General features: G+C 39.9%; 1 protein-coding gene across 3 annotated transcripts in view; it reads left to right on the top strand.

Annotated features, from left to right (window-relative positions):
• Positions 1 to 15,341, top strand: part of IPO8 (importin 8) — a 71,212-nt gene extending 55,871 nt beyond the window's left edge. For all 3 annotated transcript variants that reach the window (XM_026502172.3, XM_044385572.3, XM_044385573.3), the window contains 5 exons: positions 879 to 1,099; positions 2,338 to 2,543; positions 4,782 to 4,985; positions 5,533 to 5,649; positions 13,361 to 15,341. In XM_026502172.3, the coding sequence (XP_026357957.1) occupies positions 879 to 1,099; positions 2,338 to 2,543; positions 4,782 to 4,985; positions 5,533 to 5,649; positions 13,361 to 13,458 (846 nt within the window). In that variant the 3' untranslated portion in view covers positions 13,459 to 15,341. The remainder of the gene's footprint in view (positions 1 to 878; positions 1,100 to 2,337; positions 2,544 to 4,781; positions 4,986 to 5,532; positions 5,650 to 13,360) is intronic.
• Positions 15,342 to 27,023: the final 11,682 nt, after the last annotated feature.

Here is a 27,023-nt window from a genome sequence, read left to right as displayed (position 1 = left end):
GCAGAGGAGCCTGATGTGGGGCTCGATCCCATAATGCCGGGATCATGCCCTGAGCCGAAGGCAGACGCTTAACGACTGAGCCACCCAGGCGCCCCAATAGGAAATACTTCTAATGAAAGTAGTTCATCAATACTGTAGAATTGGAGTCAGGTGTCTTCATTTTCATGTGCGAAGTTCACCATTTTTTCTTCAGTCTTTTACTAACAGGAATTTTGTTTTTGAGTTATTGACGAGTAGCTTGTTAGTTTCAGGTGTATAACAATGATTTGATATATATATATATATATATATATATATATATATATATATATATATATGTATGTTGTGAAATGATCACAGTAAATCTAGTTACCATACACCATACATAGTTACAATTTTTTTACTTGTGGTAAGACCTTTTAATATCTACTTAGCAACTGCCAGATATGCAATACAGCTTTCGTAACCATGCTCTACATTACATCTTGTGACTGACTTAGGAATTTTCTTTCTCAGGAGAAATTCTGGTCATACATGATTATTTTCAGTCCCATTCAATTTGATTTAACAAAGAAAAATTCCAACCTAGTCATTTTACCTTGAATGTGGAAATGGCTGAGTCTACATTCGGATTATTGCCGTCATTTGTGTGTGGACTCTCGTGGAACAATTTTCAACTAACTGTAATCTGCACTCAGAAAGGAAGGAGACTTCCTCACACTGCTGCTCTCGGACCTCTTTTTGGCCATTTAATCTCTGGGTTTTATGAGAATATGAACTTGGCGAATAACTCTAAATCAGCAAAGGTTTAATTATCATTAAGTGTATCTTATTTATTGATGACACTGTATCTGGTTTCTATGGGTATGGTTGACTCTCCTTTTCATTTTTTCCTCTAGTGCATTCCACTCTTTGTTCAGCTTGTTTTGGAGAGGTTAACCCGAGGAGTCAAAACTAGTGAGCTCCGTACCATGTGTCTTCAGGTTGCGATTGCTGCCTTGTACTACAGCCCTGACTTGCTGCTCCACACTTTAGAACAAATTCAGTTGCCTCACAACCCTGGACCTATAACTGTACAGTTTATAAATCAGTGGATGAATGATACAGATTGTTTTCTTGGGTATGGGTCTTTTGGATTTTACTCTACATTTCTGTTTCTGGGAAGTTGACTTTTCGAAGTATATAAATAGCATATAGAAAGATAATTTTCGTTTTTAAGAATGATATTTAGCATATTGCTAACAATATTTAATTTTTAGAGAATTAATGTGTTTCGTAGTATAATCTAGTGGAAAGAATGCAGTCTCTGAAAAGTAGGTATAGCCTGTCCCTACTTGTTTTTGACTTAGGTGCTATCATTGTATCTCTAGGCAACAAGAATTAAGTGCCCAGCCGGTTCCATGACCCTTAAGTGTCTACAGGCAAAAACATTCTAAATGGGGTCAGGTTTCTAAGGAGAATGCCAGTTTGGTAAAGAGTTATTGTCCCAGGATATTGAACCCTGCAGCTCTCAGGGGAGCGTGTTCTCACATATGAGATCAGAAAGAAGGATTGTTCGTTGTAGCCTAGGCGATGCCCCGGTGGAAGAGTTTGACTTTACATGAAGCGCTCTTCTAGTTTCTGAACTTAGGAAAAGCGAGATGCCAAGTAGTAGGTACATGGCCTCCTCCAGTGACTGGACACCTATTCCCGACTGTGTTATGCTAGAATTTCAGCTCTGACGATGGCTTACTGGGAGTGTTAAACCAAATATAGTAGTCTTTCCATTCTTAATATATTTAAACAACTTAGAAGAAACAGAAAAATGTATATAATATATATTGGTCAAACTTTTTTCCTTCAGAATCAAATTTTCCTTATTCTATGTTAAAGCAGAGAACAATTAATGGATTTAGTTAGAGTTGTCAAGCTCAGCTTATTATATGCTGAGTTTCTGAGTAGCTTTTGACACCTGGAGCTAGTGTACAGGGTATGTGCTAGGAAACCTTGTAGACCAATCTAATGCGGAAGACAGAGTCTGAATTTTTCCTTTTTTCCCATTGGCTAGGAATTTCATGTAGTCTTGCTTTAATAGAACTTGTTATGCCAAGGACAAGGCCTAGATATAGCATTCATGTCAATCATAAATTGATATTATAGCAAGATTCACCACATTGCAGACTTCTTTAGCTCTTTGATGATAATAATTGGTTTACAAAACCGATTTTATGTAGGATTTCATATGGTACAAAATGGGGAATACTTCTGTATAATTCTATTGAATAAACCCTAAAATATACCTTGGCTATTTTTTTCTTGTATTTTCCTCAACTGTCTTCACTTCTTGTGAACACATTTTTTTTTCTTTGTAATTTGTAGGCATCATGACCGGAAGATGTGTATAATAGGACTGAGTATCCTTTTGGAACTGCAAAATCGACCTCCTGCAGTAGATGCTGTAGTGGGACAGATTGTGCCCTCAATTCTTTTCCTTTTCCTTGGCCTGAAGCAGGTCTGTGCTACCAGACAACTGGTAAACCGTGAAGATCGCTCAAAAGCAGAGAAGGCTGATATGGAAGAAAACGGTAAAGTCTTCTAATTGCAATGAGTGCTAGAATTGATTTTGATTTGGGCATGCGTTTTTTAAAAAATTTTAGTCTATTTGGAGTCATTAAACAGAGTTACATTCTTTGGCTTATTATTGCACATTTAACAAATATTCTGTTACATATCATGTGATTAAATTTAGATTTATTTTTTGACATTTAAATAATTATTGAACTTAATGAATGTTGTTACACCCTGGGAAATACAAATACATTTATAACAGAATCACATGGTTTTGATAAGTTAGCAACCAGTTATTTCATTTTCTTATTTGTGCCAACAGTGTCAATGGAGTCAGCAGCATGAATTAAATTAGCCGAAGTGTCACTATAGCAGATTAAGATAGAGTGCCTGATATTTTTTTTAATGGTTCCTAATCAGAAACTGTATTTGGGAGATACTTACAGTTAATGTATTAATAAATTTAGAATAAAGTACACAAAGGAAGGTTATTTGCTTAATGAGAGTCAGAATAAGATTGTTAGAGTCAAGGATACTGCAAAAAACTACTTACTTGGGCCCAGGAAGTAACATTATCCAACTCCAAATGGAGTTCTTCCTCTTCTGGTTAAAAACAGGCATTTCTTTAAATGAGAAAAATCAGAACTTATCATGGAAAAGCTATATCTCTATTTTTGATGCTAAATTCTATGATTTCAGCAAGTGTAGATTTAAAACCTTTTAGACTTAACTGGCATCATCCTGGTTTGTTCACGTACAAGGAATGGTACCCTTCCCTAACCCTAACGCAGAGCACAGCATCTGATCTAATTTGGTTTTCTTTCTTTCCCTCTCTCAAAATAAAATTTATGAGAGAGCGTGCTTGTGTGTGTGCTGAGGGGAGGGGCAGAGGCAGAGGGAAAGTCCTGAGCAGGCTTCGTTCCCCAGCCTGGAGCCTGATGTGGGGCTCAATCTCTCGACCCAGAGGTCATGACCGGAACTGAAATCAAGAGTCGGATGTTTAACCAACTGAGCAACCCGGGCGCCCTTAATTTGTTTTTCTGAATACCACGTAGAAGTTTTGCAGTAATGCTTATTAGGAGGGTTTTGGTTTTTTTTGCTAAGTATAGGCCAACAATTACAGAATTCTTTTCAGAATGTTATATAATGTTCTCTAATTTTTTGTTTTGTAAACTGTTGGTTTATAACTAACATGACTAGAGAAAAAATTTTCTAGTACTTGCCCAGATTTTCCTGTTGAATTTCCACTGAAGTATAGAATGATTAATTAGGAAGGTATTTTTTGCTGTCTTTGTAACTATACCTTTGTTATATATATATGTATGTACGTGATCAAAACTGTGGTTTCTTGCCTTACCCCTAAAACCGCTTCGCAGTTTCATTCAGCTGCTTCAGTGTGCTATGTTTTACAGAACTATCTTTGGAATAATATTTCCTAGTTGGAGTTTACTCTAGGTTTTTCCCTCTTAGGTTGATTTTGTGCTGCAGACTGTCTTGTGGTTGTTTACAGTACTGGCCTAACCTCTCAAAACAGATCAGCACTGAAAACAGAATCCATGATGATATACAGTTCAGCTCTCAACTTTTCAACCCACATGTAGCTAATTTTTCTTTATTTCTATATTTTTCTGTTTCTATTAGCAGAAATGATCTCCTCATTTGAACACTTCTGAGCAGTTCATAATCAACTTAGGTAACTGTTAAGAGACCAGATTCTCAGTGCGAGGTCATTGTTATTTAAAACATGTGCACTGGCTGTACAGGTGTCTGGGACTCTGTGACGAAATAGCATTTTTGCATTAAAGAGTATGAGGCAGCCATAGCAAAACAGTAGTCATGTCCAGCGGACTTTAGATTTAGGGTTACTTGGAAGTTGTTTTTAGTGAGGAGGATAAAGTCATTTTCTTTTCTTTTTTTTTTTTTTAAGATTTTATTTATTTATTCGACAGAGAGAGAGACAGCCAGCGAGAGAGGGAACACAAGCAGGGGGAGTGGGAGAGGAAGAAGCAGGCTCATAGCGGAGGAGCCTGATGTGGGGCTCGATCCCAGAACACCGGGATCACGCCCTGAGCCGAAGGCAGACGCTTAACCGCTGTGCCACCCAGGCGCCCCGATAAAGTCATTTTCAATTTAGCAAACTACGATAAAGGTTTATTTTTAGAACTTCATGTAAAAATAGGTGGTAGTTTTTCCATTTCCAGAATGTTTTGTCCTTTTGTGTTTTCATTCCTCTTAAATAATTAATGAATTCACAGAGGAGATTTCAAGTGATGAAGAGGAGACAAACGTAACTGCTCAAGCCATGCAGTCAAATAACGGAAGAGGTGAAGAGGAGGAAGAGGAGGAGGATGACTGGGATGAAGAAGTACTGGAAGAAACCGCCCTGGAGGGCTTCAGCACCCCACTGGACCTTGACAACAGTGTGGATGAATATCAGTTTTTTACACAAGCTCTGCTAAGTATGTCATTACTCCCGAAATCTGCAGATGTTTTCTCTGAAGTCTGCCTTAAGTTGTTTTGGGATCTGCCCAAAATTGGTTTAGATGTTAAATTTGGTGTTAGTTGTGTTGAGTTTGTGGTGAGCTGTCCACGTGGAAAAACCTGGGAGGCTCAGGGGATGGTTTTGCCTGAAGCAGCCATTGGAGTTCTTGGGGTGGGAGTGATGTTGCAGCTGCTGTGAGAATCTGGGGGAGGATGGCCGCATCGGAGCAGAGGTGTTTGCCGAGATCTGGACTGTAGGGAGCATGGCTAGTAAAACCTCAGGAGGAAGAGAACTGGGCAAAGCAGAGATTTGCACCGTCTTAGCCGCCCTCTGATCGTCCCACGTGGTTGCACACGGCGTGGGTACCCGGAAATAATCCTTTGCTGGAGTAAGTTTCCCCACCTGGTGTTGGTTAGGGTTTTGTACTCTGTCTCTTCCTGTCTGCAGTCATTTCATCATCATACTCTTATTATCTTGTCACCAGACTCTTACCTTTTTCTCTCCCCCCCCCCCCCCCGCAATAGCGGTGCAGACCCGGGACGCTGCCTGGTACCAGCTGCTCACCGCCCCGCTCAGCGAGGACCAGAGGCGGGCGCTGCAGGAGGTGTACACCCTGGCCGAGCACCGGAGGACAGTCGCAGGTCAGCCGCCTGCTTTCCAGCCTGGAGCGCGTGCAGTCGCGTGCCAGTAGTCAGCCTTAGTAATGAGTCCTGGGGCACTTAAAGACTTAAAAATCGTTAGAGGCCAACCTTTCTAGATAATAATGAATTATTGTATGATTTAAAAAAAATTTTTTTAATCCCTTGTGATACCTTAGCTCTGCACAATGCTGTGCATTACTGCGTGTCTTTTAGTGGTGTTGTGACTCATGCACTCACCCTGTATCTTAGAGCCCAAGTTAAGACATAAAGGGGGGGCGAGTCTTGCTGAGGGAGAGTTAATCAGTTGGGTCACCCATTTAGATCTGGGGTAAGATGTGGGTCACACATCTTACCCCAGATAGACTAAAGGCACTTCATGAGCTCTTGCAAGGAGCTTGTTTTCCTGGAAATGAAACACTCTTCATTTCTTTTTGCTGGGCTTTATGTGTTGGTGATTCTTGTTGATTTTCAGTTTTTTTGACCCGGAGAAATTATTTTATGCAGACATTACTATGGTCACTCCTAGAAAACCAATGGAAAAGATTTTGTAATTACAAAAATATTGTAGCGGAAAACCTCATGGAACAGGCACCTGGGGTTTAGAGCCTAAGTGCTTCACATGGACTTCAGTTTTCACCCCACACAGTCTATGTCAGTCCCCCTGATAGAATTGTGGGCACACTTCCAGCAGTAGACTATGGAACTATGAAAACAAACACAACTTTGAGACTTGTTTTCATTTTGCTTATTTTTACTGGAAGTTGAGATAGGGGAGGTTTTTTTTTTTTTTTTTTTTTTTTAAAGACTTTATTTATTTATTTGACAGAGACAGAGACAGCCAGTGAGAGAGGGAACACAAGCAGGGGGAGTGGGAGAGAAAGAAGCAGGCTCCCAGCGGAGGAGCCCAATGTGGGGCTCGATCCCAGAACACTGGGATCACGCCCTGAGCTGAAGGCAGACGTTTAACCGCTGTGCCACCCAGGCGCCCCAGGGGAGGTAGTTTTGTAGCAGTTTTTCTGTGATAGCAAATATATCTACTTACTCACATAGCCCTGTTAAAGGTTAATGCTCAGGGACTCAGTTGGCAGAGTAGGAGGACCCTAAGCTCACATCGTCTCACAGATAACACTTGCATCAGGGTAAATAACCCAGAGAATGACTCAGAGACTGGCGGAACAAACTCCACAACGAAATGTAGAGAAGAGTCCACATCAAAGAGAATAGGAAGGGCGAAGATGCAGTGGGGAGCAAAACGGTGCACAGGTCTGTCCACTGGCGGGAGGGACCTGCAGGCGTGGAGAAGGGAGAGAAACAGACTATCATACTGTGATCCTGCATGGAAAGGTGAATCCCCATAACATCTGTCTTTGAAAACCAGAGGGGCTGAATTTCATGAGTTCTTACAACCAGTGTGACTTAGAGCTGGGCACTTTAAAAAGCAGGTTCAGTTCCAGGAGAGCCTTGAGGGCTATAGAAAACTGAGTTTCCACCCTCACAGCACAAGCAGCCTACAGAGATACAGCATAGAGGCAGCACTTTGAAAAATGCCTGGGGCATACAGGAGGGAGAATTATTTACTAATCTCAGAGTCTGATTACTGGAAGACTGCACCAGGAACAAAGTTGCTGGTGGGTGCCATCTCCCTTTCTCACCCCCGCCCCCAGCCTGAACACTCAGATACCTGCAGGAGCCGGCCTAGAGCTGGCATTCACTACCTGGCTTGCTCACACTATGCACCACCCTTTTCAGCCGGGCCTGCTCAGGCCTGGTGCTGTGGGTGCCCTTCTCTAGAAGACCGGTGCAAACCTTGCCAACACTGTCTTTCTCCGCTGTGCACATTGTGGGGTCTCAGTCCCAGCAGTGGCGGCCAGTCTTGTTAAAACCGTGTACCCTGCCTGTGCGAGCCATGCAGATTGTGCTGGTCTCAGAGACGGAGACGCATCTCTGGCAGAGGACCCGCGCCACCTTGTTAAAACTGCATGCTCCACCCATTACTTTCAAGACAAGATATGTAGCTGAATTTCCTAACACAAACACAAAAAGTTAGACCAAATGAGGAGACGGGAATATGTCCCAAATGAAAGAGAAGGACAAAATGATAGCAAAACACCTAAGCAAAACAGAGATAAGTAGTATGCCTGATACTGGACTTGAGAAAACAGTGGAGGATTTCAGTGAGAACTTTAACAAAGAGAAAACATTGAAAAAGCACCAGAGATGAAGAACTTGATAACTGAAATTAAAAATACACTATATGGAACAAATAGTGGACTAGGGGAAGCAGAATGGATTAGCAACCTGAAGGACAGAGTAATTGAAAGTAATCAAGCTGAGCAGATGAGGGAAAACAAATTATGCAACATGAAAATAGACTTAGGGGGGCGCCTGGGTGGCACAGCGGTTGAGTGTCTGCCTTCAGCTCAGGGCGTGATCCCGGCATTATGGGATCGAGCCCCACATCAGGCTCCTCCGCTATAAGCCTGCTTCTTCCTCTCCCACTCCCCCTGCTTGTGTTCCCTCTCTCGCTGGCTGTCTCTCTCTCTGTCAAATAAATAAATAAAATCTTTAAAAAAAAAAGAAAATAGACTTAGGGAACTCAGTGACCCCATCAGGCATAATAACATTTGCATTATAAGGATCCTGGGAGAAGGAGAAAGAAAAGGGGGCAGAAAATTTATTTGAAGAAATAATAGCTGAAAATTTCCTTAATCTGGAGAAGGAAATAGAAATGCAGATCCAGGAGGTACAGACATCCCCAAACAAAATCAACCAAAGGAGGTCCATTCCAAGACACATAATAATTAAAATGGCAAAAAGTGGTGATAGAGAAAAGCAAAGCAGCAAGAGAAAAGAAAGTTATGTACAAGCCTAGCAGTGGATTTTTTCAGCAGAAACTTTGCAGGCCAGACGGGAGTGGTAAGATATATTCAAGATGCCTGAAGGAAAATATCTACAACCAAAAATACTCTATCTGGTAAGGCTATTATTCAGAATAGAAGGAGATAAAGCATTTCCAGACAAACAAAAGTTAAAAGAATTCAGGACCACTAAACCAGCACTACAAGAAATGTTAGTGGAAAACAAAAACCATGAATAAAGTAGGAAGCACAAAAGAAGTGAAAATAAGTATATCTTTAAAAACCAGTCAAGGGACTCACAAAATGAAAGGATATGAAGTATGAAACCATATACCTAAAATATAGGGGGGACAGTTGTCAAGAATAGGTTCAAACTTAGGTGACCATCAACTTAATAAAGATTGCTATATGAAGTAGATGTTGTGTACAAACCTAATGGTAACCACAAATCAAAAACTAATAGACATAAAAATATAAAGACAAAGAAATCCAAGTATATCACTAAAGAAAGCCAACTTATGGGGAGAGGAGAGCAAGGGAAGAAAGGAATGGAGAAGAACTTCAAAAACAAAAAAATCAAGTTACAAAATGCCAGTAAATACATAGCTATAAATAACTACTATGACTGCAAATGGACTAAATTCTCCAATCAAAAGACAAAGGGTGACGGAATGGATAAAAAAACAAGACCCATATATATGCTATGTAGAAGAGACTCATTTCACACCCTAAAGACACATGGAGACTGAAAGTGAAGGGACAGAAAAACAATTATGAAAATCGAAGTGAAAATAAAGGCAGCATAGCATTACTTATATTGGACAAAATAGACCTTAAAACAAACACTGTTACAAGAGATAAAGAAGACCCTACATAAAGGGAACAATCCAAGATGACATAACAATTTTAAATATTTATGTACCCACCATGAGAGGTCCCAAATATATAAAGCAGCTATTAATGAACAAAGAAAGTAATCAACAGGAATACAATAATAGGGGACTTTGACACCCCACTTACATCAATGGATGGATCAAAAGAAAATCAAGAAGGAAATAGTGGCCTTAAAGGACACATTGGATCAGATGGATCGAACAGATATATTTGGAATATTCCATCCTAAAACAGCAGTGTGCATATGGAACATTCTCTATAATACATCACATGTTTGTTAGGCCACAAAGCAAGTCTTAAATTCAAAAAGAAGTCATACCATGCATCTTTTCTGAACACAACACTACGAAAGTAGAAATCAACCACAAGAAAAAACCTGGAAAGAGCACAAATACATGAAGATTAAATGACGTGCTAGTAAACAATGAATGATTTCTTGGTTGACCCAAAGAAGAAATAAAAAAAGATACATGGAGACAAATGAAAATGAAAGCCAATGGCCCAAGATCGTTGGGAGCAACAAAAGCCATTCTAAGAAGGAAGTTTATAGCAGCAATACAGGCCTACCTCAAGAATCAAGAAAATCTTAGACAACCTAACTTACACCTGAGGGAGCAAGAAAAAGAACAACAAATCCCTGAAACAGCACAACGAAGGAAATAATGATTAGACCAGAAATGAATGATATAGAAACTAAAAAATAGAACAGATCAATGAAATCAGGAGCTGGTTCTGAAAGATCAACAAAATTGATAAACCTTTAGCCAGATTCCGAGAGAGAGAGAGAGAAAGAGAGGGGACTCAAACAAAATCATAAATGGAAGAGGAGAAATTACAACCAAAACCACAGAAATACAAAGGATTGTAAGAAATACAAGGGACCGTACAAAAAATTATATGCCAACAAATTGGACAACCTAGAAGAAATGGATAAATTCCTAGAAACAATCTCCCAAAACTGAACCAGCAAGAAATAGAATATTTGAACAGACTAATTATCAACAATGAAATTGAATCAGTAATCAAAAGACTCCCAACAAACAACAGTCCAGGACCAGATGGCTTCACAGGTGAATTTTAACCAAACATTTAAAGAAGAGTTAATACCTGTTCTTAAACTTTTCCAAAAAATAGAAGAGGAAGAAAAACTTCCAAATTTGTTCTATGAGGCCAACATTACTCTGATACCAAAATGAAATAAAGACACCAAAAAAGAGCTATAAGGCCAATATATCTGATGAACATAAATGGAAAAATCCTCAATGAAGTATTAGCACACTAAATGCAACAGTATGTTAAAAAAATCATTTACCACAATCCAGTGGATTTATTCCTAGAATGCAAGACTGGTTTAGTATTCATAAACCAATCAGTGTCATACCTTATATCAGTAAGAGGACAAAAACCATATGATCATCTCAATAGATACAGAAAAAGCATTTGACAAAGTACAACATCCATTCATGATAATAACCCTCAACAAAGTTGTTGCAGATGGAACAGAGCTCAACATAATAAAGACTATATATGAAAAACCCACAGCTAACATCATCCTCAATGGTGAAAAACTGAGAGCTTTTCCCGTAAGGTCAGCAACAAGAAAAGAATTTCCACGCTTTTATTCAACATAGTACTGGAAGTTCTAGCCACAGCAATCATGCAAGAAAAAGGAAGAAAAGGCATCCAAATTGGTGAGGAGGCAGTAAAAGTTCCATTATTTGCAGATGACATGAGACTGTATCTGTGGAAAACTCTAAAGACTCCATCAAAAAACTGCTAGAACTGATAAATGAATTCAGTGAGGTCACAGGATATAAAATCAACGTACAGAAAACCACTGCGTTTGTACACACTAATAATGAAGTAGCAGCAAGAGAAATTAAGAAAACAATCCCATTTACAACTGCACCAAAAAGAATAAAATATCTAGAAATAAACTTAACCAAGGAGGTAAAAGACATGTACATTGAAAAGTATAAAAGATTAGGGGCGCCTGGGTGGCACAGTGGTTAAGCGTCTGCCTTTGGCTCAGGGCGTGATCCCGGCGTTCTGGGATCGAGCCCCACATCAGGCTCCTCCGCTATGAGCCTGCTTCTTCCTCTCCCACTCCCCCTGCTTGTGTTCCCTCTCTCGCTGGCTGTCTCTATCTCTGTCAAATAAATAAAATCTTTTTTTTTTTAAAAAAAAGAAAAGTATAAACGATTAATGAAAGAAATTGAAGATGACATAAACAAATGGAGAGATATGCCATGCTCATAGATTGGAAGAATTATTGTTAAAATGTCCATACTACCTAAAGCAATCTACAGACTTAATGCAATCACTATCAAAATATCATGAGCATTTTTCACAGAGCTAGAACAAACAATCTTAAAATTTGTATGGAACCACAAAAGACTCCAAATAGTCAAAGCAGTCTTGAAAAAGAAGAAAAAAACTAGAGGTATTGCAATTCCATATTTCAAGGTATACTACAAAGCTGTAGTAATTAAAACAGTATGGTACTGGCACAAAAATAGACACACAGATCAGTGGAACAGAATACAGAACCCAGAAATAAACCCACAATTATATGATAATTAACATAAGACACAGGAGGCAAGAATACGCAATGGAAAAGGGTCTCTTCAACAATGGTTTTGGGAAAACTGGACCACTTTCTTATACCATACACAAAAATAACCTCAAAATGGATTAAGGATATAAATGTGAGATCTGGAACCATAAACTGCTAGAAGAGAGCATAGGCAGTAATTTGTATGACATCAGCCATAACAACATCTTTCTAGATAGGTCTCCTGAGGTAAGGGAGACAACACCAAAATAAACTGTTGCGGGACTATATCATATTGAAAAGCTTCTGCACAGTAAAGGAAACAACCAACAAAGCTAAAAGACAGCGTATGGAATGGAAGAAGAGACTTGCAAATGACAATCTAATAAGGGGTTAGTATCTAAAATATATAAAGAACTTATTAACTCAACATCCAAAAAACCAATCCAATTAAAAAATGGGCAGAAGACATGGATAGACATACAGATGGCCAGCAGACACGTGAAAATGTGCTCAACATCACTCATCAGAGAAATGCAAAACCACAATGAACTATCCTGTCACACCTGTCAGACTGGTGAAAATCAACAACACAAGAAACAAGTGTTGGTGAGGATGTGGAGAAAAAGGACCCTTGTACACTGTTGATGGAAATGCAAATTGGTGCAGCCACTGTGGAAAACAGCATGGAGGTTCCTCGGAAAGTTAACAATAGAGCTACCATGTGACCCAGTAATTGCACTACTGGGCATTTACTCAAAGAATACAAAAACACTAATTTGAAGAGATATATGTGTCCCTATGTTATTGCAGCATTATTTGTAATAGCCAAAGATGGTGTGTGTGTATATATATACACACAATGGAATATTATTCAGCTATAAATAAGAATGAAATCCTGTCATTTTAACAGTAAGGATGGATCTAGACAGTATAATGCTAAGCAAAATAAGCCAGTCAGATAAAGACAAATACCATATGATTTCACTCCTATGTGGAATTTAAGAAACAAAACAAATGAACAAAGGGGAAAAAGAGACAAACCAAAAAACTGACTCTTAACTATAGAGAACAAACAGACGGTTAGTTACTAGAGGGGAGGTGGGTGGGAGAACGGGGGAAGTAGGTGAAAGGGTTTAAGGGTACACTTACCATGATGAACACTGAGTAATATATGGAAGTGTTGAATCACTGTTATACACCCGAACTAACATAACACTGTATGTTGTTAACTACACTAGAATTAAATCAAAAAAAGGCTAACGCTCAGTTGGACAGAATAACTAATACTGTGAGTCTCATGCCTTCACAATGCTAAGTATAAAGAAATCTAGCTCATTTGAGGTTGTTTCCAACTTTGTCACCTTACTCTTCTTCCCTCCCCCCTTCTCTTGGCAAATGCTAGAGGCAAAGAAGAAGATTGAACAACAGGGAGGCTTCACGTTTGAAAACAAAGGAGTCCTCTCCGCATTTAACTTTGGGACTGTGCCCAGCAACAACTGAAAGAGGGAACGTCAGCCTACCAAATGTCATCGCTACACTTTACTTCACCAGGGGACTGGGAAGCTCAAGGGGAGGAGAAGAGTGGGCTGCTCTTCGGCCCCCTCCTGCTGTGCCAGTTCGCTCTGGCTTCAGGCAGCACTTCTATCCACTCCCGCTTCCCCTTTGACCTTTCTCCCCCACGAAATATATATTCCACGCAGCTACTGTAATGTATGAAATTCAAGGAAAACAAAATCAGTGGACTGAAAAGGACAAATCATATTCTCCAAAGGATGAATGACCAAGGTGGTTTTAGAGGATTGAATTGAAATGCACGTCTCAGGTTTTTGCCATGCAGAATCAATGGATTTATGCGGATAACAGTGCCTTCTGTTGTACATGAATTATCTGAAAATTTTTTTGGAGTGCATTGCAATTTTTTTTAAAGCATAAAACATATTTCTAGATATAATGTAACCTTGGCTATATGTTGACTTATTCTGCGTTTTACTATGTGAATTTACTGTTAGGCAGTTAGCTACAAGTCACGCTGGTTTCAAAAACATCCCTGCTCCCCTCGCTCACCCTGTTGCTGGGGGCTGTCTTCAGGGGTTGTAAGATATGCACTGGCTCTGGTTTTTCATCAGATGTTTTGTGGCTTTCCTAATAAGTGTCTTATTCTCTCTTCCATCATATTTTTGAGCCCTGAAAGAGGTGGTATTTCTTTTGGAGCCAGCAAATAGGAGTATAAATTTCATTTATAACCTGGTAAGTTCCAGACTCAAAAGTTTCTTGACAGCAAGTGGCAGGAGCTCTTTAGTCACTGGAATTAACAATAAGAGACCGAGAGTATATTCTGAATCATGTACTTAATTATGTAATGAATTGATAATTATACTAAAGCACATTGAACTCTTATGAGAAGGGTGCTATATAAGCACGTGGTCTTTCTGGATGGGGGCTTGCATTTTCAACAACATATCATTCCAGCTATGTTGGACCTGGGTCCAAAACATTTTCTAACAAAATTTTTTATCTAGGATAAGGACCCAAATGAATTTAACTTCTATTTCTCACACATCTGAATTTCCCCCTACCTAATTCATTCTAGCCTTTACTATAGCTAAGTTCAGCTTGTTATATTTTTCACAGGTTGGGATGTTGGTCAGCTGCACTCTTAGATGGTAATGATACCTATAGGAAATATTGCAGATGGAGGTTCTGGCTCTTTTTCTGAACAAATTCAAGACTAAAACATGGATCATAGTGTTTTCATACAGTAAAGTGAAAGTGTATTTTCAAAACCTAATGTATTACTGGATACGATACAGTTTTCCATTTTTGTGAAATGTCTGCAGCTTATATTTCCCCTTAGTGACTGGAGGAATTTTCTCCAGGTGCTTCCTATATTGCCATCCCTTGTTAATATTAACTCATTTTAGAAGTTTAGGTTATTTAAATAGTTTTTACAGAAGTAGCCTAAGAAGCCATGAGTTTCAGAGTTAAATGATCCCTCACTTTCCTCTGTCCCTCTTCCCAAGGCATTGATGTTGAATGTGCCAGCTGGCAGAAGAGAAAGATGGCACTGGGGGACATTTTAGTTATCTTAAGCTTTGAAACTCTTCTTATTCTCCCCATGTCCAAAATGGTTTATTTTAACATAAATAATATGCCTTCACACTGGATTGTAAAAGGCATGTGATTTTATTTTTGTGAGGTATTGTCTTCTGCAGTATTAAAGGGAAAGAGATGTTAATGTGTATCATCCTATCTTGTTTTTGAAGCCAGGGTAGTTGTATAATTTTGTTACCAGCAGTGCTAACCTGAATGTGATCTGGTTACCTTGGAAATGCAGGAACTTATATGAATGTACTGTAAAATAAAACACGGACTGATTCCCAGGATTCTGAACCCCTCTGTGTGAAATGTTTTCTGAAATGTGGAGGTGCTTAAAGCAGGTGACAAAAATCCATATGTTTTCCTGATTTGGGGGGAAGATGGAGCAAGGTTGCTCTTGGCTTGGGAGGGTAAGAAGGGCTCCTCAGGAGCAGCTACAGTGGGCAGTGAGTGGGGGCTGGAACCTATCTGAAACAACGGTGTCCCAATGAGAAAGACAGAAGCCCTGAAAAAGCAAAGGTCATTAAAGCCACATCAGAACCTTGAAGGAAAAGAAAAATGGTGCTGGAAAGAGAGCCATTTTCTGATTGACTTCTCCTAATCTGATGATAGGCTAAGTCAAGTGGAATGGGGACTGCCAGGGAAGATGGCAGTGTAGAAAGATCCTTAGCTCACCTACTTGCATGACTACACCTAGATAAAACCCACATCAGTGTAAATAACTGAGAAAACAACTCAAAGACTGGCAGAACAGACTCTCCACTGCACATGTAGAGAAGAGGCCACTTCAAAGAGGTAGGAAGGGCAAGATGCAGTTGGAAACCAAACTGTCCCTCAAAACTGATCACGGGAAAGCGGGACACCTCAGGCATGGATAGAGGAGACTAGCAGACCCCGTACCAGGCACCCCAGGCATGGGGGACCTGCAATGGGAAGACTAATCCCCATAACATTTGCCTTTGAAAACCAGAGGGACTTTGTAAGTTTTTATAGTCAGTGGGGCTCAACATTGGGAACTTGAAAAATCAGCAGACTCAGCTCAGAGAGCAAGAGGGTGAGAGGAAACGGAGTCCCCAGCCTTAAAGAGCATAGCAAAGAACTCCACTGAGATATGGCATAGAAGCAGCAGTTTAACAAATGCCCAGGGTGTACAGGAAGGTATATTTACTAATCTCAGGGTGTGTGCTGGAGGGGCAGGGATCTTTAGGAGATTTCTCCAAGAACAAAAGAGCGGGCAGGCACTATTTCTCTCCCCTAGTCCCTGGGCTAGATAACATGCACCCCTGCAGGAACCCGCAGAGCGTGAACACTTCCCACCTAGCTTGGCTAACAAGTGCACCCACTCCTCCAACCTACACTCAGAAGTCCATCCAAAGTAGTGCCACAAGCTTGGTAGTATGAAAGCAGACCCAACAGGGGCCAGCACCACCCCAAAATGACTCCTGCCCTGAGGGGAGGGGAAGAAAAAAAATATACCAGTCTGAATGTGGTGACAGCAGTGGCTGTGGGCAGACATCCCGTCTGACTGTAGGCCCCGCCCACCAGTGAACATCTCTCAGGGGCGAACGTAGGGAGATTGCCCTGCAGTTAGGTGCTGCTACAGCTTTGGCAAATGCCTGGTCTGACCCAACTCATGCCCAGGGTAGTTCCAGACTGCCCCATTAATAACACAGGGACAAAACCCTCCCCACAGCGGGCAAAGAGAGCCATTGCTGATGCCTGGACTGAGAGCAAAGCAGCCCAGCCATAAAGTAGGTGCATACAACACACAGGGGAGACACCCCTGAAGCACCAGGTTCTGGTCAAGAGGGGACACTGCACTGCAGGGCATCACAGGACCTCTTCTTCTTAAGGGCATTACTTTCAAGAGTAGGAGATTTAACTAACTTTACTAACACCCAGAAACAGACCCAAAGTTAGACAAAATGAAGACACAGAGAAATATATCCCAAATGAAAGAACAGGACAAAATCACAGCAAAAGAGCTAAGGAAATGGAAATAAGTAATATGCCTGATAGAGAATTTAAAGACTGATCATAAAAATACTCATTGAACTTCAGAAAAGAGCGGAGAATCTCAGTGAGACCCTCAACAAAGAGCTAGAAAACAAAAGAACAAATCAGAGATGACGATCTCAATAACTGAAATTAAAAATACACTAGCGGGAATAAGACCAGAGAAAGCAGAAGAACGGATCAGTGACCTGGAGGACAGAGTAATGGATGGAAGTCAATCATGACAGAAAGAAAAAAGAAAAAAATGAGACTAGATAAAGGGAACTCAGTGACACCAAGAAGCATAATAATACATTATAAGGATCCCACAAGAGAGACAAGGGGACAGAAATTTTATTTGAAGAACTAAGAGCTGAAAACTTCCTTAATCTGGGGAAGGAAACAGTAAATCAGATCCTAGTGCACAGAGAGCCCCCAACAAAGTCAACGGAAGGAGGTCCACACCAAGACACACAGTAATTAAAATAGCAAAAAGTAGTGATAGAGAATTTGAAAAGCAGCAAAAGAGTTACAGATAAGGAAATCCCATAAGACTATCAGCTGGTTTTTCAGCTGAAACTTTGCAGGCCAGATGGGAGTGGCCTGATTTATTCAAAGTACTGAAAGAAAAAGCCTGCAACCAAGAATACTCTATCCAGCAAGACTATCATTCAGAATAGAAGGAGAGATAAAGTTTCCTACAAAAATATAAGTTAAAGAAATTCATTACCCTTAAACCAACCTTACAAGAAATATTAAAGGGGATTCTTCAGAAAGGAAAGACCATAGGCAGGAGTAAGAAAAATAGGAAGCAGAAGAGCAGTAAATCAAGTATATCTATAAAAATCAGTCAAGGGATCCACAGAATAAAAGGATGTAAAGTATGACATGATATACCTAAAATGTGGGAGAGAGAAGAATAAAACTAGTGCTCTTAGAATGGGTTTGAACTTGAGTGACCATCAACTTAACATAGACAGCTATACCTATGTTATATATAAACCTAATGGAAACCACATCAAAAACCAGTAATAGATATGCAAAAAATAAAGAGAAAGGAATCCAAGGATTACACTAAAAAAAGCCAAAAACGGCAGAAGAAAGGAACAGAGAAGAACTTGAAAAACAACTGTCAAGTAACAAAATGCAATAAGTACATACCTATCAATAATTACTTTGAATGTAAATGGACCAAATGCTCATATCAAAAGACGGGGTGACTGAATGGATAAAAAAGTAAGACCTATCTATATGCTGCCTACAAGAGACTCATTTCAGACCTAAAGAAACATGGAGACCGAAAATGAAGGGATGGAAAACCAATTATTATGCAAATGGCAGTGAAAAGAAAGGCAGTGTAGCAATACTTATATTGGACAAAATAGACCCTAAAACAAAGACTATTATATAAAGAAGGACCCTACCTAATCATAAAGGGAACAACCCAACAAGAAAATATAACAATTGTAAATATTTATGCACCCAGTATTGGATCTCCCAAATACATAAAGCAGCTATTAACAAACAAAGAAAGTAATCGATAGGAATAAAATAATAGGGGACTTTAACACCCCACTTACATCAAGGGATAGATCATCCAAACAGAAAATCAAGAAGGAAAGAGTGGCTTTGAAGGACACATTAGACCCAATGGATGCAACAGATATATTCAGAACATTCCATCCTAAAACAGCAGAGTACACATTATTTTCAAGTACACAAGGAACATTCTCTATAATACATCACATGTTAGGCCACAAAGCAAGTCTCAACAAATTCAAAAAGATAGAAGTCATACCATACATCTTTTCTGAACACAATGCTATAAAAATAGAAATTGACCAAAGGAAAAAATCTGAAACAAATACTTGGAGGTTAAAGAACATGCTAGTAAACAATGAATGGGTCAACCAAGAAATCAAAGAAGAAATTTAAAAAATACATGTAAACAAATGAAAATGAAAACACAATGGTCCAAAATCATTGGGATGCAGCAAAAGCTGTTCTAAGAGAGAAGATTATAACAATACCAGTCTACCTCAAGAAACAAGAAAAATCTTAAATAACCTAACCCTACACCTGAGGGAGCAAAAAAAGCAGAACAAATGAATCCCCAAACCAGCAGAAGGAAGGAAATAATAGATTAGAGTAGAAATAAATGAAATAGAAATTTCAACAACAACAACAACAAAACAACAAAAGAACGCAATGGACTAGACCAATGGAACTAGAAACTGGTTCTTTGAAAAGATCAACAAAATTGAAAAACCTTCAGTCAGACCCATCTAACAGAGAGAGAGAGAGAGAGAGAACTCAAAATCAGAAATGAAAGAGAAGAAATATCAACCAACACCACAGAAATACAGACAATTGTAAAAGAATATTATGAAAAACTGTATGCCAACAAATTGGACAACCTAGAAGAAATGGATAAATTCCTAGAAACATGTAACCCCCCCAAACTGAACCAGCAAGAAATAGAATATTTGAGCAGACTGATTACCAGCAATGAAATTAAATCTGTAATCAAAAAATTCCCAACAAACAACAGTCGAGGACCAGATGGCTTCACAGGTGCATTCTACCAAACATTTAAAGAGTTAACACCTATTCTTCACAAACTATTCAAAAACTTACAAGAGGAAGGACAGCTTCCAAATTCATTCTATGAGGCCAGCACTACCCTGATACCAAAACCAGATAAAGACACAACAAAAAAAGAGAACTGCAGGCCAATCTCTCTGATCAACACAGATGCAAAAACCCTCAACAAAGTATTAGCATACTAAATCCAATAACATATTTAAAAATCATTCACCCTGATCAAGTGGGATTTATTCCTGGGATGCAAGTGTAATTCAATATTTGCAAATCTATCAACATACATTGCATCAACAAGAGGAAGGATAAAAACCATATGATCATTTCATTAGATGCTAAAAATGTATTTGACAAAGTACAATATCCATTCATGATAATAACCCTCAACAAAGTTGTTGCAGGTGGAACAGAGTTCAACATAATAAAGACGATATATGAAAAACTTAACGTACATCATACAACAAACAGCTAACATCATCCTCAATGGTGAGAAACTGAGAGCTTTTCCCGTAAGGTCAGCAACAAGACAAGAATGTCCACTCTCACCACTTTTATTCAAATAGTACTGGAAGTTCTAGCCACAGCAATCATGCAAGAAAAAGGAAGAAAAGGCATCCAAATTGGTGAGGAGGCAGTAAAAGTTCCATTATTTGCAGATGTATCTGTGGAAAACTCTAAAGACTCCATCAAAAAACTGCTAGAACTGATAAATGAATTCAGTGAGGTCACAGGATATAAAATCAACGTACAGAAAACCACTGTGTTTGTACACACCAATAATGAAGTAGCAGCAAGAGAAATTAGGAAAACAATCCCATTTACAACTGCACCAAAAAGAATAAAATATCTAGGAATAAACTTAACTGAGGAGGTAAAAGACATGTACATTGAAAAGTATAAAAGATTAATGAAAGAAATTGAAGATGACACAACAAATGGAAAGATATGCCATGCTCATAGATTGGAAGAATTATTGTTAAAGTGTCCATACTACCTAAAGCAATCTACAGATTTAATGCAATCCCTATCAAAATATCATGAGCATTTTTCACAGAACTAGGACAAACAATCTTAAAATTTGTATGGAACCATAAAAGACTCCAAATAGTCAAAGCAGTCTTGAAAAAGAACAAAACTGGAGATATCACAATCCTGTAATGCTACTACAAAGCTGTAGTAATTAAACTATGGTACTGGCACAAAAATAGACACATAGGTCACTAGAATAGAGAGCCCAGAAATAAAGCCATGATTATATGGTCAGTTGATCTACTACAAAGGAGGCAAGAATATGCAATGGGAAATGGTGTTGAGAAAACCGGAGAGCTAAATGCAAAAGAATGAAACTGGGCCATTTTCTTATACCATATATAAAGAGAAACTCAAAATGGATCAAAGACCTAAATGTGATACCTGAAACCATAAAACTCCTAAAAGAGAGCACAGGCAGTAATTTCTCTGACATTAGCTGTAATAACATTTTTCTAGATATGTCTCCTGTGGCAAGGAAAATAAAAGCAAAAAATAAACTATTGAGACTACATCATAATAAAAAGCTTCTGCACAATAAAGGAAACAACGAACAAAACTAAAAGACAACCTAGTGAATGGGAGAAGAGATTTGTAAATGATATATCAGACAAGTGTTAGTATCCAAAATTATATAAAAAATCTGATACAATCAACACCCAAAAAACAATAATCCAATTAAAAAATGAGAAGACATGAACAGACATTTCTCCAGAGAAGACATCCAGATGGCCAAACGACAGATGAAAAGACACTCAGCATCACTCATCATCAGAGAAATGCAAATCAGAACCACAATGAGTTATCGCGTCACACGTATCAGGCTGGCTAAAGCAAAAAACAGAAGAAACAACTCGTGCTGGTGAGGATGTGGAGATGAGGAACCCTCCTGCACTATTAGCTAGGAATGCAAACTGGTGCAGCCACTGTGGAAAGCAGTATGGGGATTCCTCAAAAGTTGAAAATAAAATTACCATATGGTCCAGTAATTCCACTGCTGGGTATTTACCCAATTAATTAATTTGAAAAGATACATGGACTTCTATGTTTATTGCACCATTATTTAAATAGCCAAGATACGGAAGCAACCCATGTGTCCATCACTAGATGAAGGGATAAAGAAGACGTGGTGTGTGTGTGTGTGTGTGTGTGTGTGTATACATGTATATATAAACAATGGGATATTACTCAGCCATAAAAAGAAATAAATTTTGCCATTTGTAACAATGTGGATGGAGCTAGAGAGTGTAATGCTAAGTGAAATAAGTCAGAGGAAGACAAATACCATATAATTTCACTCGTATGTGGAATTTTAGAAACAAACAAACAAAGACAAAAACCCCCAGACTCTTAATAAGTTTAGTGAACAAACCAGTGGTTACCAGAGGGGAGGTGCATGAGGGGATGAGTGAAATAGGTGAAGGACTAAAAGTATACTTCTCTTGATGAGCACTGAATAATGTATAGGATTGTTGGATCACTATATTGCACACCTGAAACTAATATAGCACCGTACGTTAATTATACTGGAATTAAAAAAATAAAATAATAATAAAAACAATGGAATAACAGTACAATAAAGCTGAGTGGGATGGTAAATGTGGCCTTTAGATTCTCATGTACTTACCTAGCATGACAGTAAGCTCCTTTCCCCATCTCTTATGTTAAGACCGTATTGAAACCAGTAAATCATTGATCAGCAAAAATTCCTAAGATAGAAAACAATTATTTTAAATTATGTCATTTAAGTAATATAGTGAATTACAGTCCACTTTTCAGTAAGGGAGAATGAAAACTAAAAACTCCATGGAGTAAATCAAGGGGGAAACTTGGCCATGTGATCGGAGACCACTACATGTGTGCTTGTGTTTTGTCTGTTAAAAAAACAAATTTCAGGAGTGCCCAGATGGCTCAGTCGATTAAGCATCTGCCTTGAGCTCAGGTCATGGTCTCAGGGTCCTGGGATCGAGCCCCATATCAGGCTCCCTGCTCAGTGGCGAGTCTGCTTCTCCCTCTTCCTCTGCTCATCCCCCCCCACCATGCTCTGTTTCTCTCTCAAAAAATACATAAAATCTTAAAAAATTCCAGATGAGCCTTAAATGGTAATCCTTCCTGATCCTGTTTCATTCTCTCCATTAAGATCAGTGTATAAGTGTTGCCTCTGGGTGGGTTGGAAGCTTCTCGGGCAGTCTACTAGGGAATGAAGCCACAAAAATTAAAGAACAAAGGGTTGGAAGCAGCTCAGACACCAGGGCAGCCATGGCTGATCTGACAGCCAAGACAGAGGCGTGTGTGCAACAGAGAGGGAGTGGCTGGGCAGCCGCAGAGTCTGGGGCAGGCAGCGGTGACCGTGGAGGGAGAAGAGGGCTGTGTTGAGGAAAAGAGGGAGTGCAAGGCTCTGCTGTGAGGTGAGAGAGTGCATGTGCTCCCTGCAGGTCACGTGAGAGGAAGTTCACCCTGGAGATCACCCAACTTGAAAAAGAGATGTGGCAAGTAGATGGGTGCCTCTCAAGAGCTAGAAATTGGAGGCTTCCCAATGGATTTGGAATGTGCAGGAAGTTAAGAGCAATTCAGGCAAGAGTGACTTTTTCCCACAGGACCTCCTTGGGCATGAAGGGAAGAACTAGGGCAGATGGGAACTAAGCAGCAAGGTCTTATGAGCACCTTTCAGCTGTGGGCCAGTGTCCCTCACTCAGCTCTCTTAGTTTATAGTGACCCCCATTCCAACAACCTAGTGAGTGAGGTCAGTACCCTCATTTCTCTTGCTTGGCAGTCATTGTCTCCAGAAACTTCTGCAGTTCTGCTCTCACGGCTGATTTCCAGACCGTCTAACTCCACTGGTCTCTCCTCACGCATGTCAGTAAATGAGAATTCCTTCACAGTGGGTGGTCTCTCGCCTTGCTGTTAGCGCCTTCCTCCTCTTTTTCACAGCACTTGAATTTTTTTTCTGTTCTGCCTTGAATTGCTCATGCCATTGATTGCAAGTTTGAGGGCAGACACTATGTTTTACATAGTTTTTTGTACACATTTTGTCTTCTTTATATACCCTGCGACTGCAACCAGGCGTGGTTAATGTGAAAAAATGACTGGGTATTTGTGGTTCTGCTCTTGCGCTTGGAACGTAGCGTTTCTCGGAAGCTCAGTGAGAGCTCCGAGACCGGTAGCAGGCACCTGGCTCTTAGAAGGAGAGGACGGCTGTACGGTAGCTGCCGCCTCCGCCCTTGGAAGATGACGTAGATAATATGCTGCTGGGGGGAAGCTGTTGACTGTGGATCACCCCGGTCTCTACCGTAAGAAGGTTGGGGAGGGACAGTCAGGACTCCCCCAAACTGGGAAGGCGCTGGGAGACTGGCAATGAAGCAGGTGACTTCATACAATGTACACAGTTTTATCAGGGGGACTTACGGACAGCGGGGTTTGGGTGGAAGACGATCCGGGCTCTGTACAGGTATTCTCTGCAAAGTTGGACCTTAGTGTGCAGATTTTTTAGAGCAAGGGCGTGCACAGAAAGGCACTGTAGTGAGATCAAAGGGTTCACATGCATTTAATTGACGGCTAACCTTTAATCAGATCTTGTGGCACCGCCTGTGTATCAGGAAGAGGAAAGACAATGTTATCTGTAACAGATTCACGGGAGGCCAAAACAAGCCTCCTCTGTCCTGGCCCTGGGGGGCATTTCTGAAGCAGAGGCCCAGTTTCTGATGTGCAAAGTGGTTTTTCAGGATCAGAGAAGACATTCCTGGTTACCTTCAGTGACACGGGTCTCTCATAAGGATTCAGGAGCACGTCGGGTCTCACAGGTCATCATCTCCCTCTGAGTTCCCAGTCACCCTTGGTCCCACGGATGGCTACACAGCCGGCCTCATGGCACACCAGCACAAACCTCAGCAAACGCGGGGCTAGAGCTTCCATTTCTGCATAGCTCCTTGAATCTGTGTCTGTTATAAAGAAAGAATGAAATTGGTCAGTTCGCCATTACCCTCTGCGGAGTTCCTCTATAGCGCATGGCTTTGCTCAGAACTCCAAAAAGGTGTCTTCAGAGGCAAGATGTGGGTGTGGTGGGCAGTGATGAGTGGGGCATAACTGTTAATTCAAGGCAAATGATACAAGTAACACTGCTCTTGTGCTGTGTTCCCTGAAATAATAAATATACAGGCTTATGCATTTTGTTTTTTTGTTTTTTGGGTGGTGTTTTTTGGACACAATGTAACATGTGTTTTTACATTTTTTAAAAAATCCTTTCAAGCACCACAGAACTTCAGAGCACTTATTTTTAATTCCCCCTAGCTACGCTGTGTCTCCACTACGTTCTCTCAGCTTTGCTACTCAGAGTGTGTTGATCCAGAATTTAGCCAATAAAGGAAGAGAAACATCCATGCTATTATTTTTTAAGTGACTCTGAGCCTGTTTCAAAAGCAGCACTCATATGTAGTTATCGCTTATCATTAAGGCATTATAAAACCCCTGAAATAATTTTTTTAAAAATACAAATTATCAGTGGGGTATATTATTTACTGTATTTTAGAGTTTCATGAAAAAATCTGGAAATAATCTGGTCTGGAACTCAAGGTTTGAGTGTTTTCAAAATAAAAAATATATGATTTTTAAATATATTTTAATATACTACAGACAAAGGGAGAGTCATGCCTATTGTATTCAAAGTAACTTAATATCATTCTATCCTATAACACTGTTATAAAGAAAAATTAGTAGCTCACCAGCTGCAGTGCAAGTATAGCAATTGTGGTTGGTGCTGGAATTCAGCCATCTATGAACTACTCCATCACACTGAACTAAATTAAAGCCTATACAAAGCGTTGTTGAATCAACAGAGGATTAAGAAAGAATTATTCACATTACATCACTTAAATGATAGATCTTAATCCCTATAATAAAGTCAACCGTTGTCATGTTTGCAAAAGAATATGAGATCATAGGACTGGCCTTCTCATCTAAGATTAAAGAATGCATCTGGAGAGATCACATTACCACAGCAGCCCTTTGCGTTGCCCTTCATCCCATCTTGGAATCCAGTGTTAGAGCTTCCCATCTTGTCTGAGTGAGTTTATCAGGGCCTATTAGCACCACATTTAGGGGCCAAAATTATTAGGCCATCTACATTGTGATTTGGAGGATTATGAAAAGGATCCCTGTCCACAAATATATTTCCACTATCCTTTAATATCTAAAATCCAGGTCTCGAAAGCATTTCAGGCTTCCTGACATTTTTGTTGCTACAGAAGTTGGTTGTTTCTTTCTCCAAAGCACAAAATGTGCAGAGCTGACCTTGTTATCTGGCCATGGTGATGCATACAATACTAGCAATGCAATGAATTTGGAATGAATAACCGACACACGATGAGGTGTATAATCTGGTCATTTGTGCCCTTTCTGTTAAAACGAGTACAGCTAAATGCACAATATAACATATCTAGGAAGAATTAAAAGAATTACATGACACTTCTTTAACTTAAAGTTTATCAGTTGTACCTTGACCTATTCTTGGCTTACAAATTTAAAATGAAAATTTTCTGAGAGTATCACAAGGCTCTAAATCCTTGTTTTACATCATAAACCCATCTGGGGAAGATGGTAGAGTAGGAAGATCCTAAGTTCACCTGTCCCATGGGAACAGTTCCACGGGATACACCTAGATAACACCCACATCAGTGTAAATAACCCATAAAATGACCCTCCACTGCTAATCATAGAGAAGAAGCCACATTGACAAATGGTAGGAAGGGTGGAGACATGATTAGGAATCAAACTAAAGGGTGAAGATGCAATTAGGAACCAAACTGACCTGTGAGACTGGCTGTGGGAGGGAGGGACACCACAGGCACAGAGCAGGGGGAGGAGCAGACCCCACAGCAGTCACCTGAGGCACGTGGGACACACAATGGGAAGACAAATCCCCATAATATTTGGCTCTTAAAACGAGAGGGGCTTTATTGGTGAATTATTATAATCAGTGCGGTTCAACACCAGAAACTTTAAAAATTAGTGGCTCAGCTCTGGGAGAGCAAGAGGGCAATCGAAAAATGAGTCTCTGCCCTTAAAGGGACAGTATAACAAATAGTACTGCAGAGACACAGCATAGAAGCAGTAGTTTGACAAACACCTGGAGTACATGGGAAGGAGGTCTATTTAGTAGTCTCAGAATGTGCTGGAGGGGCAGAAATCTCTGGAGACTTCTCCAAAAACTAAAGAAGGGGTGGACACCATTTCTCTCCCTGCCCCACCCTGCCCCCCAGCCAAGAAACACAGACACTTGTGGGAACAAGTGTAGTGTCAAAACTTTACACGTAGCTTGCTAACAGCAGCTCCCCCCGTGGTCTTCTCTG

Source organism: Ursus arctos, unplaced genomic scaffold, assembly GCF_023065955.2.
Source record: "Ursus arctos isolate Adak ecotype North America unplaced genomic scaffold, UrsArc2.0 scaffold_26, whole genome shotgun sequence".
Lineage (NCBI taxonomy): Eukaryota > Metazoa > Chordata > Mammalia > Carnivora > Ursidae > Ursus > Ursus arctos.
This window is presented reverse-complemented; position numbering and strand designations above follow the sequence as displayed.